At 33.7% G+C, this 16,242-nt stretch overlaps 1 protein-coding gene across 17 annotated transcripts in view; it reads left to right on the top strand.

Moving 5' to 3' along the window:
• Positions 1–16,242, top strand: part of NRXN1 (neurexin 1) — a 1,137,472-nt gene that overhangs the window by 108,322 nt on the left and 1,012,908 nt on the right. For 9 of the 17 annotated variants that reach the window (XM_073022966.1, XM_073022965.1, XM_038006267.2 and 6 more), the window contains exons 3-4: positions 541–558; positions 3,787–3,816. The exons of 5 other annotated variants lie outside the window; for them this stretch is intronic. In XM_073022966.1, the coding sequence (XP_072879067.1) occupies positions 541–558; positions 3,787–3,816 (48 nt within the window). Of the gene's footprint in view, positions 1–540; positions 559–3,786; positions 3,817–4,593; positions 9,722–16,242 lie in introns of those variants that run through there. 3 more of the 17 variants (XM_073022968.1, XM_073022960.1, XM_073022969.1) reach the window with 2 other exon arrangements.

Raw genomic sequence — 16,242 nt, 5'->3', positions numbered from 1 at the left:
AAAGCTATGTTGTTTTTATTTAAGAAAAGCAATTGAGGTATTAGAAATACTAAAAGGCAGTAATGGCATGTGGATAATGTATTTGGTAGAACTGGAATATCTTTAAGTCAAATTTCATAGCTTTTTCCAATAGCCTTCTTAAAATCTAACTCCAAATTAGTATATGAAAATAGAACCTTTTAGAATTGTTAAAAAGAAAACAAAACAGCTTTTAAAAATAATTGCTTAGAAAGACCACACCAGCAACATGTAATAACAGTAATGTTTTCTTTATACTGGGCAGTTGAAAGATTTTTTTAAAGCTCTTTGCAGAGGACATGGCAGTATTATGAAAGTTTGTTTCACTTCCTATCAATGCTGCCAATGGGAGGGAATCTGCTCCCCTGTGATTTTGTTTTCCCCCTTGAATGATAGTGATGGAGCACTTGCATGATGTGTTTGGTGCCTTGCATGAGGAAGACATGCAAAGGCAAGGTCCAGTCTGCATGCTGCTTAATGAATGTTTTTCCTTTTCTCTCCCTCCTTGTCATGCGCTTTCAGAAGACAACAATGTGGAAGGTGGGTGCTTTCTACCTTATTTTTCCAACTCTCATTTGTCCTTTATTTCTTAGTGCTAATAGAGTACATCTTGAAGTTAGACGGTAAGTTGAACTTCTTTCTGAACATTTGTTGGTTTCTGAATTGTGTATCACTTTTCGTACAGAACATATACATTCTCAACCCTGCCATCCCAAGTATATGAAACTTTGTCAAGCTTAACTTCAACCCTTGATAGATCTCAGCATCCCATATGAACCTTAGAATAGTTATTGCAGTGTTCTGTATGAGAAAAATGATACAATGCTGCTTTTTTTACTTTAAAAGACAAAATATTTCTTTGTAGTTTCATAAGACAGTGCATGATCCTTTTTCCATTTTTTTATCAAAATGATTTATTCTATTCTGTTGGAAAAATTTAGCATTATGTCATTTCAAGCCCACTGGTTTGTTTCAAATGATTGCATATGTAAAAAGAATGCAATAAAGTACTGAGTATAAGTAAGAGACATAAATTTAGGTTAAAAAATAAGCCATTGTTCAGTGGAAATGAAAGCATACAGCACTTCGATATGATTACTGGTAAGTATATTTGCAATATGTTTTGCCTGCTAAATATTTTATTCAAGCTTTTATAAAAAAATTATCTCTATCACAGAATTTTGAAGAAGTTATATAGCTTATATATTTTCCTGTAGAATCCAGCAAATTAAAACATATTTCAGCATTCTCATTTTTTAAGAACTTAAATGCATTAGTCAGTGTGCTACAAACAAATCTTCAAAGGGTTAACGTGCAAAAAGAACTAGGCATAACAAAAGAATGGTGAAAGGGAAGGTTTTATCAACTTATATATGTTCTATCAACTTATATATTCACAGCATTAATAGTTCTTGCATAAACAATTTACTAATATATATGAGAAGGCAGCATTTAGTATATTTTATTTTGCTACCATATTTTGAAATATAGTTATTCTGTAAATGTACATTTCTATAGAATGAAGGATTTCTTAGAAAAAGACTCCCTATCCCAGGTTACAGACAAATAGCCATTAAGGTTACCAAGACTTCATGTATCTAAAAAGAACACTTGATGGTAATTCAAAGTTGACCAGTAGCAGGGATAAACATTTTATTTGTCATTCTTACATGGATAATATTATAATTGCTTAGCTGCTGAACATTTCTGTTTTATTATTTAAATAAAATAGATTAAAAATTCAAAAGAAATCATAAATGATTATTTTCCAAGTGTTGTATCCATATATGGCTTCTGTTTTTTTATACTATAATTTTAATTGCATGTGATTATATACTTGATAAAAATGATTTATTACCCTGCAGGCTTAATATCTTTTAAAATCAGTCTCATTTATATTGTGCATGTCAACTGAGTTTAAAAGTTATTTTTTAAAGGTATCTTTTCCACTTATTTTGCATTTCCTTAACCATCCTGTGAAATGCTTTCCTTTTCTCTTAAAATCCTGTTGCATTCCAAGAGGCTTTAAAATCAGCTTAATTAGCATGAATGCTTCTCTCTTTTCACACACACTCATCTCATGCAAAGTTTTGATAAGATTTTTAGAATATAAGGCCCATAATCTATTGTAATAAAGTCTATTCAATAATGATTTTAATATTTCTATCTATAATATAACCTTTACAATGCAGGTAGGAAGTCTAGCAGGAAGAATGTGAATTCTTTGGGGATTAGTGAGTTTCCATCCTTATTGATGTAGCATCAAAACCGTTAGAAGTACCTAATATATTTCCTAAAAGGTAGATCTTCAAGACAATTTCCTCATTTAGTCAATAAAAACTTGTTATTTGGAAAAATCTATAGTAGTTTTAAAAGTGAAATTAAATGAAAAATTATATAACCTGGACAAATAAACCATTATTTATCAGCATATAAAACACCATGAATTATCAATAGATCATAAGCTGTTGAATCCGCCTATGTGAGCTTTTTGTTAAAATCACTCAGAAAATACAGAGAGGCTACAGTTCAGAGGCATCAAACTACTATGTTTAATAACATTCATATTATATTGTGATTAGATGATTATTTATAATTATATCTAGCCTACAGAGATGTTTGAATACCCCCAAAATTTTAAGAAAACAACACAGATAATTTAAATACTGATGAAACCAATGTGTAATGTTATATAGTTCAAATAAAGTTTCTGAAATAGCACTGGGAATTGAAAATACAAGTTTATTAAAATTGATATATGTATATTTCTCTAGCAATTTCCCATATTTTAGACATATACATGGATAGAGAAATAGCTTTGTTTCTGAATTTAAGATAAAAAAGTAGGAATTATGCCTTTCAGTAAAAAGTAACTTCTTGAATAGCAAAAGAATTTTTGAAAGCATATTAGTAGTATTCTTTAGAGGAAGAGTGCTCTTCAAGTTTGAAGTGAATTGTCAAGCAGGAAATAATAAATAAATAAAAGGATTTCAATGTCCCTTTAAAAATTCCTTGGTGAAATTACATCTGTAATATATATCTTTACACTTAGAATTCAGCATTGAAGAAATGTCTAGGTGAAATCTCAAATAATTTTGTTCTCTGAGAAAATTGCTTTAGCGTATTTGCAGCTGACGCATTGTTTCTTAAAAACCCTTTTCTGTAGTAAATTCTAACTTTACAACTGCATGTCTAATGATCATTTTGTATTTGAACAAGCCTAGTCAGTCGCTATATGTATCAGACAAAAAGACATTTCTGCATTATCATTTCAGTGTGACTACAATTTTTTTTCTTCATTTAATTATAAAACTGCTCATTTTTTGATGAGGGGAAAAAGATCAGACCCAGCCCATGTTTCAGGTATTCCATTGGGTTTTAAAAAGTGTAATTTCATCACTGAAGAATTACAAGCCCTGTGGGGGCAATATTCAAAACAGTCTCATCAAAGGGCACAGAGGGCAGATGTAATATTGAGGGGATTGGTTGGATTTTAAGTCATGCTCTTGTGCTCTTGCTTGTTCCAACTGATGCATGGAAGAAATACACCGTGCAGCATATGCCAGTGTTTAAAATGCAGTTCTAGAACACTTTGCCCCAAAGCATTCCAACCAGGGGTTGAAAGAATGCTTTTTGATTTGCCTCTGTGATACAGACATGTCTCATAGGAAACGAGATGTCTGTCACTGAACATTTTTGTCACCGTGACAACCCTGCCTTCCCATGCTCCCTTGTTTATTGCTGACTGTGCTCTTGTTTCCCTTCAAGGTCTGGCGCACCTGATGATGGGCGACCAAGGTATGGGCTCTGTTCCTTTTCCACTCTGCTTTCAGTGTTTTCTTGTTCTGTAGCTGCTTTCAAACCATCCCTGCAAAGGATGGGCAAATGCTTGCAAATTATGTGGCTGCAAATGAAATACATATCTTTCGTTCACATTTTTTCATGTGTTTTTCTTCCCTTTCTTTGTTGGTTTGATTTTGATTTGTTCATGTGACTTTTTAATTTTCCTTCATTTCTTGCATTATAATATCTGCAAATAAATGAGACATAAGAAATTGTGATTGAAATTTTCTGTGTATTTATCAGCATATGCAGTAAAGGGTGGTTATGGTAAAGGATAACCGGGAACCATCAGAAATTGCTGTCTGAAAGAAGATCCTCAGTTTAAACCACTCTATCCAAAAAATCAGTCCATTTTTCATCCATGCATGACAGTTTGGGGACACGCAGACATCTTTGGCTTCTGGCTTCTAGAATGCTGAGTATAGTGTTCCACAGAATCAACACTTTCTGTAAATTTATTTTGTGTCTCTCTTTTGTGTGATCTTTTAAAAATTGAGCATGGGCCATTCAATTTTTTGCATGTACTTGACTTCAAAAACAGGCAGAATTCCCAATGTGTCCTGATTGCGTCTCCATTTGTCTTCAAAACCTTGTTTATACTTCCTTGTCTCGTTTAATTTTCAGAGAGTAGTGACTTTACATATGTTCATAATTCTTATTGTTGTTTTTCTCCTCTTTATCCTCTTTGTCTGGAAACCCTTTCTTCATGGACCCATTTCATCAAATCCATAGGTAAAAGTAAAGGTATTACATTATTTTATTTCTTCTTAATATCATCTGTATGAATTACAGTGTGTCTGAGTTATGTAAATGTATTTAGACCTTTTGGCATTGGTAATGGGCACTGGGAGGTAGGTATATGTGTTAATAAATATTTTATAAATTTACGGTAAGAAAAAATCATCAATATGCTTCTGCTTTTGCCCCCACCCTTTTTTTTTTTTTTTTTTTTTCTCTCTCTTTAGAGTGATCTTTTTCATATGAGGTGCTCACACAGTTAGTATATTTAGAAATTAGCTGCAGGCTTTGGTGTTAGTTTTTGCAGTATCTTTTAATGGTAGTTAAATAAGTCTAGGAACTGTAAATATATCATCTTCAAACATTCAGCTCTGGAGCACACCTGCCCCAGCCATTCTGTGTTGAGACATAAGTCTAAGCATATGCACCACTGAAATGGTACTGCTATGGGCACATCACCTTGTTGTCTGCTAGGTACCATTTATGCACATGAACACTGTAGTAACCTAAAAAGGTAATATTAAGAAAGAGTCAAAAGAGGAGAAAGACATTTCTCTTTATGCATACTAACTTTGTTTTAAGGACATTATCAACTAGCTATGCATACCCGCATTGCTTGGTAAGTCAGGCATGTGTACTCTTCGATGGTCTTGGTACAAAATCCAGAAGTATGTGTAATTTGCCATTTAAAACCATCCTCATTGTGTTTAATGTTGTCACTAAAAGGAAGAAAGTGGTATGCAGCTGTGGCGAACATATAGAACAGTCTTTAAATCAACCGTTTTTAACTGTGTATTAGTGAATGTTTCTATTTAGTTTCTATTTTTTAATTATTATTAATGGTTTAAATTCAGGAATATCTTTATTCTTTCTTATGTTCTCAATGTTAATCTGGTGAATTGGGACCACAGTTCACAGTTCTACACCCTTATGTTTGTGTCATCTAGCAGCAAAACTTTTCTGCTTGAAAAAGCACCTGAACATGAGCCAGGCAATATGTAAGAAATGATATCAATTTTAAATGTGTAAAATAGAGCTTTAGAAACAAATGCTGTTTGAATACTTTGATCTAACAACATAGGTTATCACAGTTTTTGTTTTGGTCAGCTATTTTCAATAATATAATTTTATCTCATATTAAGCCTTTAGCAACTATGCAAATGATAGTATGTATCAATTATTTTAGAAGTTTTGTGTAACATTTTGAGGGCTTTCTAAACGTTTTTAATTGAGGCCAAAATCTCATCCACTGCCTTCTCTTAAGCGGGCATTTCTCATCGTGTTCTTTATTATGTGGACTTAGGATGGCATAGAGGGAAGAACATATTTTATCTTACTGACTGAGTAAAATATATGTGTATGTGTTTGTATATATACATATGTGTATTTGTATGGATGCATGTATAAATACACAACTTGTAAGTATATACACTCCTATATTTGCTATTTTGTGAAAAATAACTCTTAAAATAATTTTTAAATTATACAACAATTTTCTACATGTGGAGTAGTTCATGTTTATACTCAGCTGCTATTTGTTTTGGTGTACTTAATGTTAAGTGTCACTTAACTTTATTCAGTTTTTCTATGTCAGTCTTAAATGTTTTCTGTTGGCCTGTGTGTCAAACATTATATTTTAACTTCGCCAGTTTTCCTCAGATTGTATTCCTCAATCAGCACAAAGACACAGAGGACGGGAACTTGATTTTTTCATTGCATTCTTCTTCTGTTGTCGGGATGAGTATGCTTTTTGCTGTTAAATGGAGGAAGAAGATTTTAAGGTGGACTTGAGTATTTTGCAAATCAGAATGGTACCCATTACATATTGTTTAATTAGATGTAGAGAAATGAGAAAGGTGATTGTAAATCTTCTCTAATGGCAGATTAATTCCACAAATCTATATTCTAGAGCAAAAATACAATCATGACTATGACATGGCATCCACATTCAAAGAGTGTTCGTGTAACAAGGAAATGAAAACATGTGGGCAAGTTAGAATGAATGACAGAATGGAAATGCTATGATAGTGGTACAAAGTGAACTAGGAATTCAGAAAAAGGCAAACATAACATCAATCCAAGTCTCTTTTATGTGAATATCCCCACCTTGTGCCATCTGTTGAAGGGATTAAAAAACAATCTAGAAAAAATAATTTAGAAACTTTACATTGTAGCTTCCTATATGGAATTAAATCCTAGTTGTGCATAAAATCAGGGTTAAATCTGGCCAGTTTAAATAACTGATTTACAGTGTAAACTTATGTTTCCTAAATTTTTACATCTCAATATAATCATGGAGCAATTTTCTCAATTTTCCCACTTTTCTCTTGTGTGAGTAGTGAATTCAGGGGATCTGGAATGAAGTTTTGTGGATTAATGTCTTTCTTTTTGGAAAAAAAAAAAAAAAAGACTAGAAAAAATTCAAGAACATTTTCATTATTTTGATTTCTTCTGTATGAATTCTTAAATATTTTCTTTTTAAATGTCCAGTGATTAACATATTTCATTAAAAAATGAGTAACACATGTAAAAAGAACATTCCTTTCGATAACCTTCTTCATCCGCCTCTCAAGTCCTTTCTCTTGAGGTAAGCACTGGTCTTACTTTGTGATGTGTCCTTACAGCGTTGGTGTTGATCCTTCTGTGCTCCATAACAACTCAGGGTTTGGAAACTGCAAAACCCCTTATCAGTGTACATGACAAAAATGGCGAAGTCAGCTGGAGACATGGTAGAGACCACTGCTATGGGCTGGCAGAATCATAATGAATGAAACACAAGTTTTCTCATTCTTCTCATAGGCCACAGTGCCTCCTATTTTTAATTAGTCATCCTGTATCAGACTTTAGAGTCAATCTGTTACTTGTTTTTTTTTTTTTTTTTTTTTTTTTTTTTACATTCCCTAAACAAAGATGTGTCACCTTTAACTGGATATGGTTAAGAATAAACTTTGTTTGAATGAATTGTAGTTTTCTTTGTGGCAGCTGAAGATCTGTTATTCAAAGCCAACCTTACTTTTGCTAGTTGTGGGTAGATGGATTCAAATAGTCTTCATGAAATTTGGATCACTTTTTTTTTTTTTTTTTTTGTCTTGGAATTTGTCAGTGATGTTGTTAGGATCATGGATAATGCTAATTTTATTCTCCTTTCTTTTTAGAATTTATGTTTATCTATTTGCCTTGAATTAAGTATGTCTTTTCTCTTTTGTTTATTCTTGTTTCTTTTGCTATGTATGCGTAACTGGTCACTTCGTTCCAGTAATTGCTTTGATTATTTATTTATATTTTACTTTGATGGCTTGTCAAGAATGAATATTTAAATTACAAAAAAGTCAGAATATGTTATACATGAAAGTCCAGCCATAATAGTTGGTTAATAACTCAGGAGTACAAGTTAATAATTATCAGCTAATGTTGGCACTTTGAGTGGAGGCTTGTACTTTTCCTTCATAAGTCATCATAATTGTAATTACGTATTTGTATTTGTGATTATACTTAATGTTAACTTATCCTGGTAGAGTGTAAGCTCTATGAGGGCAGAAACCTTGTCTTTCTCTTTGACCATTGTATTTCCAGAACATTTTTCTTATTGTATTTTGAATTTGCCGTTTCATGACTGAAGCATATTTGTTTGGGGGTGACAGTTTCAGTTGTCCATTTTAAAAAGTCAAATGAACATTTATTGTTTAATTATCCAGGCTTCTCATGTTACTAGAAAAGCAAAATATTACAAGTAGAACTGAAAAGAATATGGTTACACATTCTGAAAGTACATAAGCTTTATTCTTTTTATGAAGAGTAGATCTTAAATTAGTATAATTTATAAAAATGATAGATTTTTCTCAAAGCTGATTGTTAAAGCTGATTATAATAGTTAAGACCTGGATACAACTCTTCTACCTTAACTAATTGATGAGTAATATCTAATATTATCATGTGCTTTAAATTTTTATCTATACTGTCATACCACAATTAATATTTTATTAAACTTACTCTTAAAATAGATTTGATATTATTAATACTTAGAAAAGAATAAAGCATTTGGTGTTTTTTAAATACATGTTCTTTTGTCTTTGTCTTAGGCATTTGGGCTGCTATATAAAAATACCATGAACTGGGTAGCTTGTAAGTAACAGAAACTTATTTCTCAAACGTCTTTAGGCTGAGAAGTCCAAGACCAAGGGCTGGCACATTCAATGTCCAGTGAGATTTTGCTTCCTGGTTCATAGATCACTACCTTCTTTTTGTGTCCTCAGGGGGCAAGAGAGCTCTCTGGTGTGTCTTTTATAAGGACAGTAATCCCATTAATAAAGGCTCTGCCCTCATGACCTAACCAAATACCAAAAGCCCCCTCTCCTAAATCCATCATTTTGTGGGTTAGGATTTCAATTTATCAATTTTGGAAAGGCACGACATTCAGATCACACAGTTTCTCCATGACTTTTTCTTTTCTTTTTTTTTTTTTTTTCCATTTTCGATGCTGTGTTGCTATATAGCACATTTGTCTGTGAAGTGCCTAACTTCCAATTATTAAAATCCTAATGCATGTTTGTTTTATACTTTTAAATATATTTTGCTGTGATTTCTGATAGAGACCTAATTTGGTTATTAAAATATGATATGTATCTTCTGTATAAATTCTTAAATTGTATTTCCTCATTTAGCATCATCATAATAAGTCATCTGTTTGTTCAGAAAAGTTTGTGGATGTTGGCAGAACCTTGCTGTTGAAATGCCTGTGTTTGGTGCATATACAAACTAAGAAGTCAGAATTTTTTTTTTTTTTTTTTTTTTAATCTACTGTGTTACCTCTACTCTTGCAGTACTCTTGTAGTCCCCTTAATTCACAACCACAGACCGTGGGAAGACCAGAATTTCACCTTATAAAATCAGACATTAAATATCTACTTTTATCTGTATTATATACATGGAAGGCTATATGACTATTTAGAATTCAATGTTTAGCAGTTCATCTTTAGCTTACATGTTCATTAGCTCTGAGTAGAACCAAGAAAAACTAATTGAAGAGTATATACTTATGTATTATCTCTTGATGTGATTTAACCAATCTTGTTATATGTATTACTAATAAAAGTCCCAGCTCGATTGTATTTTTGTAATCCTGGTTCTGTGAAGCAAAGTTTTCTGTGTCATTATACATTCTTTAAACAATGATAACATTGAAAAACTGATCATCTAAACAAGACTTTTGCTAACCTTGTTGCAGACTAACTTGTCCTCAGAGAAGAGCACAGAAAGGACTCTTCATAGTCTAATAGTTTAAAAAATGAGGTGGTATGAATAGAAACTTAGATGCATTTTACTGAAATATGTTGCAAATAGCAAAACTTTCAAATTATGACATAATGGAGGTTAAACTGATTATTTCTTCTCCAAAATAATGACTTTATGTTATTTATCCATTTGTAAATGTTTTTGTGTTAATCTAGATTTTAACAACCATCAACACTTTTAGGCTGATAGGAGGCTGTTTCCTAAGTTTTGTTGACCAGTGGTTATAAAACAATGTAATTTTCCATAGTGTTTAGCTCTTAAACTAGAGAAATTTGAGTCTTTAATTAGAATCATAACATTTTGGAGCAGAGAAGAACATTAGAGATCATCTAAAAATCTAATAATATAATATTGTCACTCTTTGTATTATAAGGCATGAAAGGTGATGCTGCTTATTGTGAAAGGCAAAACCTTGTAACAACTTTCAACCAAAATAACTATTATAATGTAGAATAGCCAACCTTAAGGAGACTTCAAAGATTTTTCTCCAATTAAACACTAATAATCATGAAACAGAGTTTCATCTTCTTATTCTTACAAAATAAATTTAGTGGTAGTATAAAGGAAACCATTCACAGACTTTTATCTAGGATGCTGGTGTCTCTCATATTCAAGATTTTCATTTGAGGGAGTGAAACTCCAGCTTATAACTGATGGGTAATAATCCTGAAGTCATAAGAGCTGGTTTCATATCCCAAATTTGTTACTTACTGACCTCGAGTAAATAATTTAGCTTCACATATCAAAACCTTATGATCTATAATATGGATTAATAAAAATACTCAATTACTGAGGGTAATATTACATGACCAATTGCAGAAGTGCATAGAAGAGGCTTTTTATTAATGGTGGCAATAAGAAAAAGATACCATGTGAATTTGGATTAAATGAATATTAAAATGATCTGTAATCTGTCAAAGGTTTAGCAGAAACAGTATCAATATCTTAATATTAATATCTTCTTTCCATCATATTAATACCCTATTATTTATGGTCCTGGCATTGTCTTTGGTTGAAACTAACTAGACACCAATGTCCTGATGATCCGTACTACAGAGAACATTTGTACAAAAAGGTAGTAAAGATCGATTATCCTCAATCAAAATTATTTAGATATCTGTGTTACTCTTTACACTTTAACATTTATTTTACATACAATAATGAGGCTGAAATAGACTTGCCTCCACTTTGAGCAACCCTAGGAAGTCATCGGTAAAATACTGGTTTTCAGATGCATATTTATTGGCTGAAGGAGGCAGGGAGGTAGACATTTTTTCATGAACTGGACGTACCAATGAGAGGAAACTTTTTTTGTAAATTAATGTTTTGCCCCACTAATGACTTCATAGAGTGATATATATAGTTGAGACTGCTGACACCTAGTTATCTTAATACCACATTTTCAAGGAAAAGCTATGTAGATATATTTCTGAGGTTTCTATTTTGGAAAAATAACATATAATTATTTTGAAATACTTAAATAATTGGCTAATATTCTCACATACTTCAAGATTTTGCTAAAAATGTTAAGGACTAAAACTGACCACCCTGCTTAATACTGCCATTAGGCCCTCTCCTGAACTTCCATGCCATGATCTAGTTTCTCTTCCATAGAAATTACTATCTTTTAACTTACTTTAAAAAAATTCTCATTTATTTTGTTTTTTTTTTAAATATATTTTGGAAGGAATATATTTTAAAAAGGAAGGAATCTAATGAAGGCAGAGATCTCTACTCTACCCTGATGTGTCTCAAGAGTCCCTAGAACAGTGACTGGCACTCATACTCAATACTCAATAAATTCTTGTTTAATGATCAACTGATTGATTGGCTAAACAAGTTTGTCAAGTTTCCTTTGAGTTTTAATTTGGATATTTTTTCTGCTTTCTCATAGTACACTAATTTTTAAATTTCTTTTTCATTTTTGCTCCAAGGTAAATCTTCCTATGAAGGATAAACAAAATCAATGAAAACAAAAAAGTTTCCTTATTGTATTGTGGGTCAAGCGGCCTCAGATTTGACACTTTTTATCTTTCTCATTCCCTGTCCAGTGCAAGAGGCCTTTAGAAATTTTGGAAAGGATTTAAAAACCACTTTCACAGCCACTGAAGGTCAAAGATTTCCTTTCACATTTTTCTAATTATCTCAATCTTAAAGGACTATTACTTTAAGAATGGGATAGTAATTAATCTTTGCATGTCTCTGTGTCTATACAAGTAACAGGAAGAGGATCCTGGAAGTTTGGCTTCTGAATCGCATGATTTATTGTGACATTTTCGGGAAGGATCATTTGGCAATTTGTGATGGAAAGTTTCAAAAAATGAAGTAGATCTTATATTTTATGGTCATGTAGTTTACCTTTCACTAACATAAATATAAATTGATTCGTTCTTCTCAGATCATCAAGTAGGTGTAAACACCCAAAAGGCCTTTGATTTTTTTTTTTTTCTCAGCACACAAATACATTATTGTATGTCCAAGTAGATGACTTATCAATGAGTGCAGGTCCACAGCCGGCTGTCCTAAGCCATAGAACCTGTGCTGAAGAACTATAGTGCTAGGAAATCTTCGAATTAAAAAGCAACAACAGTACTACAGTGTCTGAGGCCACATTTTGCTTAAAATGTATGTCCTATTGTCATTTTGAAAAGAGAGAAAGTGAGAGCTAAAGGGTTTCATTCAATCTTAGTCATTATTACTGTAATCACCAAGGAGATTCTGCTTTATGTGGGACTGTTACATGTGGTGTAAAGGCACAACTTTTCAGAATGGATGTTTTCACGGTTTATATTAAGTATAGCCACATGGATAATAATAGCTACCATTTTTAGGATATGTTCTTTTGCATTCATATTATGCCTACTTATATAAATGCCTATTGCACAAACTGCCATTCTCCCTTTCTATTTGGCTTGTTTGTCATGTACCTACGACCCCATGATAGTCCATTCAGAATAGGAGCAGCTGCAGTACTCTCCATTAATTATTTGTGTTTACTTTCAAACAAGTAAAATGCAGGGATATTCACAGAACTATGAACTGAGACTAATATTTTCTTTCATGTTAAAAAATACTATTTTACTGCATAACCCAGGTATAGACTATACAATTAGACTACTGAGATGATGAATAAGATAATTCAGAAAATTAAAACAACGTATGCTTTATAAGGAATTTCAAAGCAGTATTTTATTCTTTGGCTTGAGTCACCTGAAAAACTGACCCAGTTTTCCCTTTCACTTTTTGGACTTGGCATTTTGAAGTCAGTAGACATTTGGAGAAAATTAAATTACTCCATTTAAGGAAACAGTCAAATTTAGATTGGGCTAAACTGCTGCTAGAGGGATGGAAATCCCTAAATTGTCCAATTGTGATTCCAGTTCACTGGGAAACCCTAGTTCACAAACTAACCATAGGGTTTCATAGATTGCTAGTAGCAAAATCTACCAGAAATCTTCCTCTAAACTCAGTGAACAGATAATGTTTGATGTTGTAATGACCTAAAAGAATGATGTGATGATAGCTTTCAATAACTGTCTTTCGGGTGTTTATTGTTTAAATAAAACAATACTGTCTCTGGCAAACAATCAGCAGAAATGCATTTTGAATTGTTTTCTCAGCAGTGTGGTTGGATTTGCACTGACCCATCCGTACTGTCGGTGACCAGTGGCATTCTTTTCCAGAGGACTGGGTGAAGTTAATAGTCTTAAAGAGCAGTTGGATTTGCACTGACCAATGAGGTGGAAGAAGAGAGAAGCTGATTGATCCCAAAGAAAGCCAACACCTAGACTGATAAATGTGAGGACTCTTTGGTTTGGCATTCATCCTCATTATTTATAGAACTAATACCAGTTATTAGGGTAGGTCCCAGTTCCTTCTTTCCTTCCTTCTTTCCTTCCTTCTTTCCTTCCTTCCTTCCTTCTTTCCCTCCTTCCTTCCTTCTTTCCCTCCCTCCCTCCCTCCCTCCCTCCTTCCCTCCCTCCCTCCCTCCTTCCCTCCCTCCCTCCTTCCCTCCCTCCCTCCTTCCCTCCTTCCCTCCTTCCCTCCTTCCTTCCTTCCCTCCTTCCCTCCTTCCCTCCTTCCCTCCTTCCCTCCTTCCCTCCTTCCCTCCTTCCCTCCTTCCCTCCTTCCCTCCTTCCCTCCTTCCCTCCTTCCCTCCTTCCCTCCTTCCTTCCTTCCTTCCTTCCTTCCTTCCTTCCTTCCTTCCTTCCTTCCTTCCTTCCTTCCTTCCTTTTCTTTCGTTTAACTACCTTAAGCATGTCATTGCCTGAATAGAGGAAAAGCCTTATATAGAGGAGAATCACTCCTTAATCAGATCTGTTCAAGTAGCTCACTTCCCTGTCAGAACATCTGAACAGTTAGTTGCTCAAACATCACTGCAAACCTTCAGGTCATTACTATTGTTCTGACCTGGTAGTTCTCAGAGCGACGGCCCAGAGCAGTTACTCACGTTTCACTCACATTAAAACATACTTGTCTAGGCCGAGTGCGCTGGCTCACACCTGTAGTCCCAGCACTTTGGGAGGCCGAGATGGGCAGATCACGAGGTCAGGAGATCAAGACCATCCTGGCTAACAAGGTGAAACCCCATCTCTACTGAAAATACAAAAATTAGCCAGTCGTGGTGGTGGGCACCTGTACTCCCAGCTACTTGGGAAGCTGAGGCAGGAGAATGGCGTGAACCTGGGAAGCGGAGCTTGCAGTGAGCTGAGATTGTGCCGCTGCATGCCAGCCTGGGCAACAGAGCAAGACTCTGTCTCAAAAATAAAAAAAATAAAAAATACAACATACTTATCTAGTGTCTCATGTCATCAATTCCCTGTGTAAAAACAGATAAATCAGTTAAAATTATGTGGCACTTTCAGATACTATCATCTTGATTTTTTGCAACAGGACGGGACCACTGAGAGATTTATCTTTGGCAAGGGGATAATTTTTGGTGCCACCTTAGATCACATGTAATATGTAACCCTCTATCTATTTAGGGAAGTATAGATGCATTTTCTAAAATACAGGTTTTTCAAGGAACTTGACAGAAGATTTTATTCACTAGGTTAAGGCAGACTGGCATCCTGTACTTTAAAAGATATCATTCTTTCCCCCAGAAGATCTAATGCCCAGGCACTTTGTGACTAGTGAACTCATTAAATTGGCCTTTGCCCTCCAAAAGCTGAGAACTTAATCTCCATGGTGATGAGGATTTTGTTTTTCCTTGCAGTGACATATACAACTTGATAACTCACCTCATATTGCTTCTGCATTGAAAGACTTTTTTTGATAATAAAAATAATTATTAACTTGCTTTAAAAGAAATTGGTCCATGATGAAAGGACTGAGAAAAAAAGGTAGTTATTCAATTAGATCTACCCTTCATCCTTGAAACTAAATTGTTAGTTTTCACATTAGTAAAGATGTCACTGAGCCCTTTCAAATCTTGTTGTAAAGGTCATTAAAATTTTCATTGTGTAGAGTTCAGACCATGTGCTTTACAAAAAGACAAAACAAAAATCAAGTTGAATATGTGGCAACTTTTAAACTTTTTATGTAATGTCCATCTGTGGACACTTTGTAATATGTTTTAGGATCATTCTCAATAATGTACAATGGAAAAAGGATCCAGACAAAGAAAAAGCTAAACAGCAAATGCTGAGCTCACATTGAAAATCTACCACAAATATATCTTGATGCAATGGAAAAGGATGATGATAATGACCCTTTTTTCTGGAAATTGTGGAGAAAGAAGCATTAAATAAAACAGGAATATGTTGTATCTACAAAATTCAGGCTTTATTGGGGGTAGAAATTTGGTCCATGGAGTCTACTAAAAAATAATAGACAATATTCTTATTAGACATTCAGAAATGACAGACTCAGTCATAGAAATTATATGGAAATGTATAAGATTTTTAAAAAATCTATAAAAGGAAGTGGTTGAAAGATTATTGTGAGTACAAGAAAAAGCAGGGAGAGAGTGATGAGGATGGTAAGGCCAAGCTCTTACGGGGACAAAAAAATGAGATGCTAATGTTGTCGCTGTAAGAGCAAGGGGTTACTCATTTCTCCAAGTGGAAATAGATGTGAAAGAGTAATGACAGCAGGCTGAGAGGGCAACTTTAGGGTCTAGGGAAGCTCTATGCATAGATGGTTTACATATTGCATGTGATTTGAGGGGGAACCAAAAGTTACCCCCTTGTCGAAGATAAATCTCTCAGTGGTTCCGTCTCTTGCAATAAATCAAGATGATAGTATTTTAAAGTACCACATAATTTTAACTGTTGTATCTGTTCTTAAGCAGGGATTTGATGATAGGGGATACCAGAGAATTATTTTTTAATGTCAGTGGAACATGTC

The sequence above is a fragment of the Chlorocebus sabaeus genome, chromosome 14 (assembly GCF_047675955.1).
Source record: "Chlorocebus sabaeus isolate Y175 chromosome 14, mChlSab1.0.hap1, whole genome shotgun sequence".
NCBI classification, from domain to species: Eukaryota; Metazoa; Chordata; class Mammalia; order Primates; family Cercopithecidae; genus Chlorocebus; species Chlorocebus sabaeus.
This window is presented reverse-complemented; position numbering and strand designations above follow the sequence as displayed.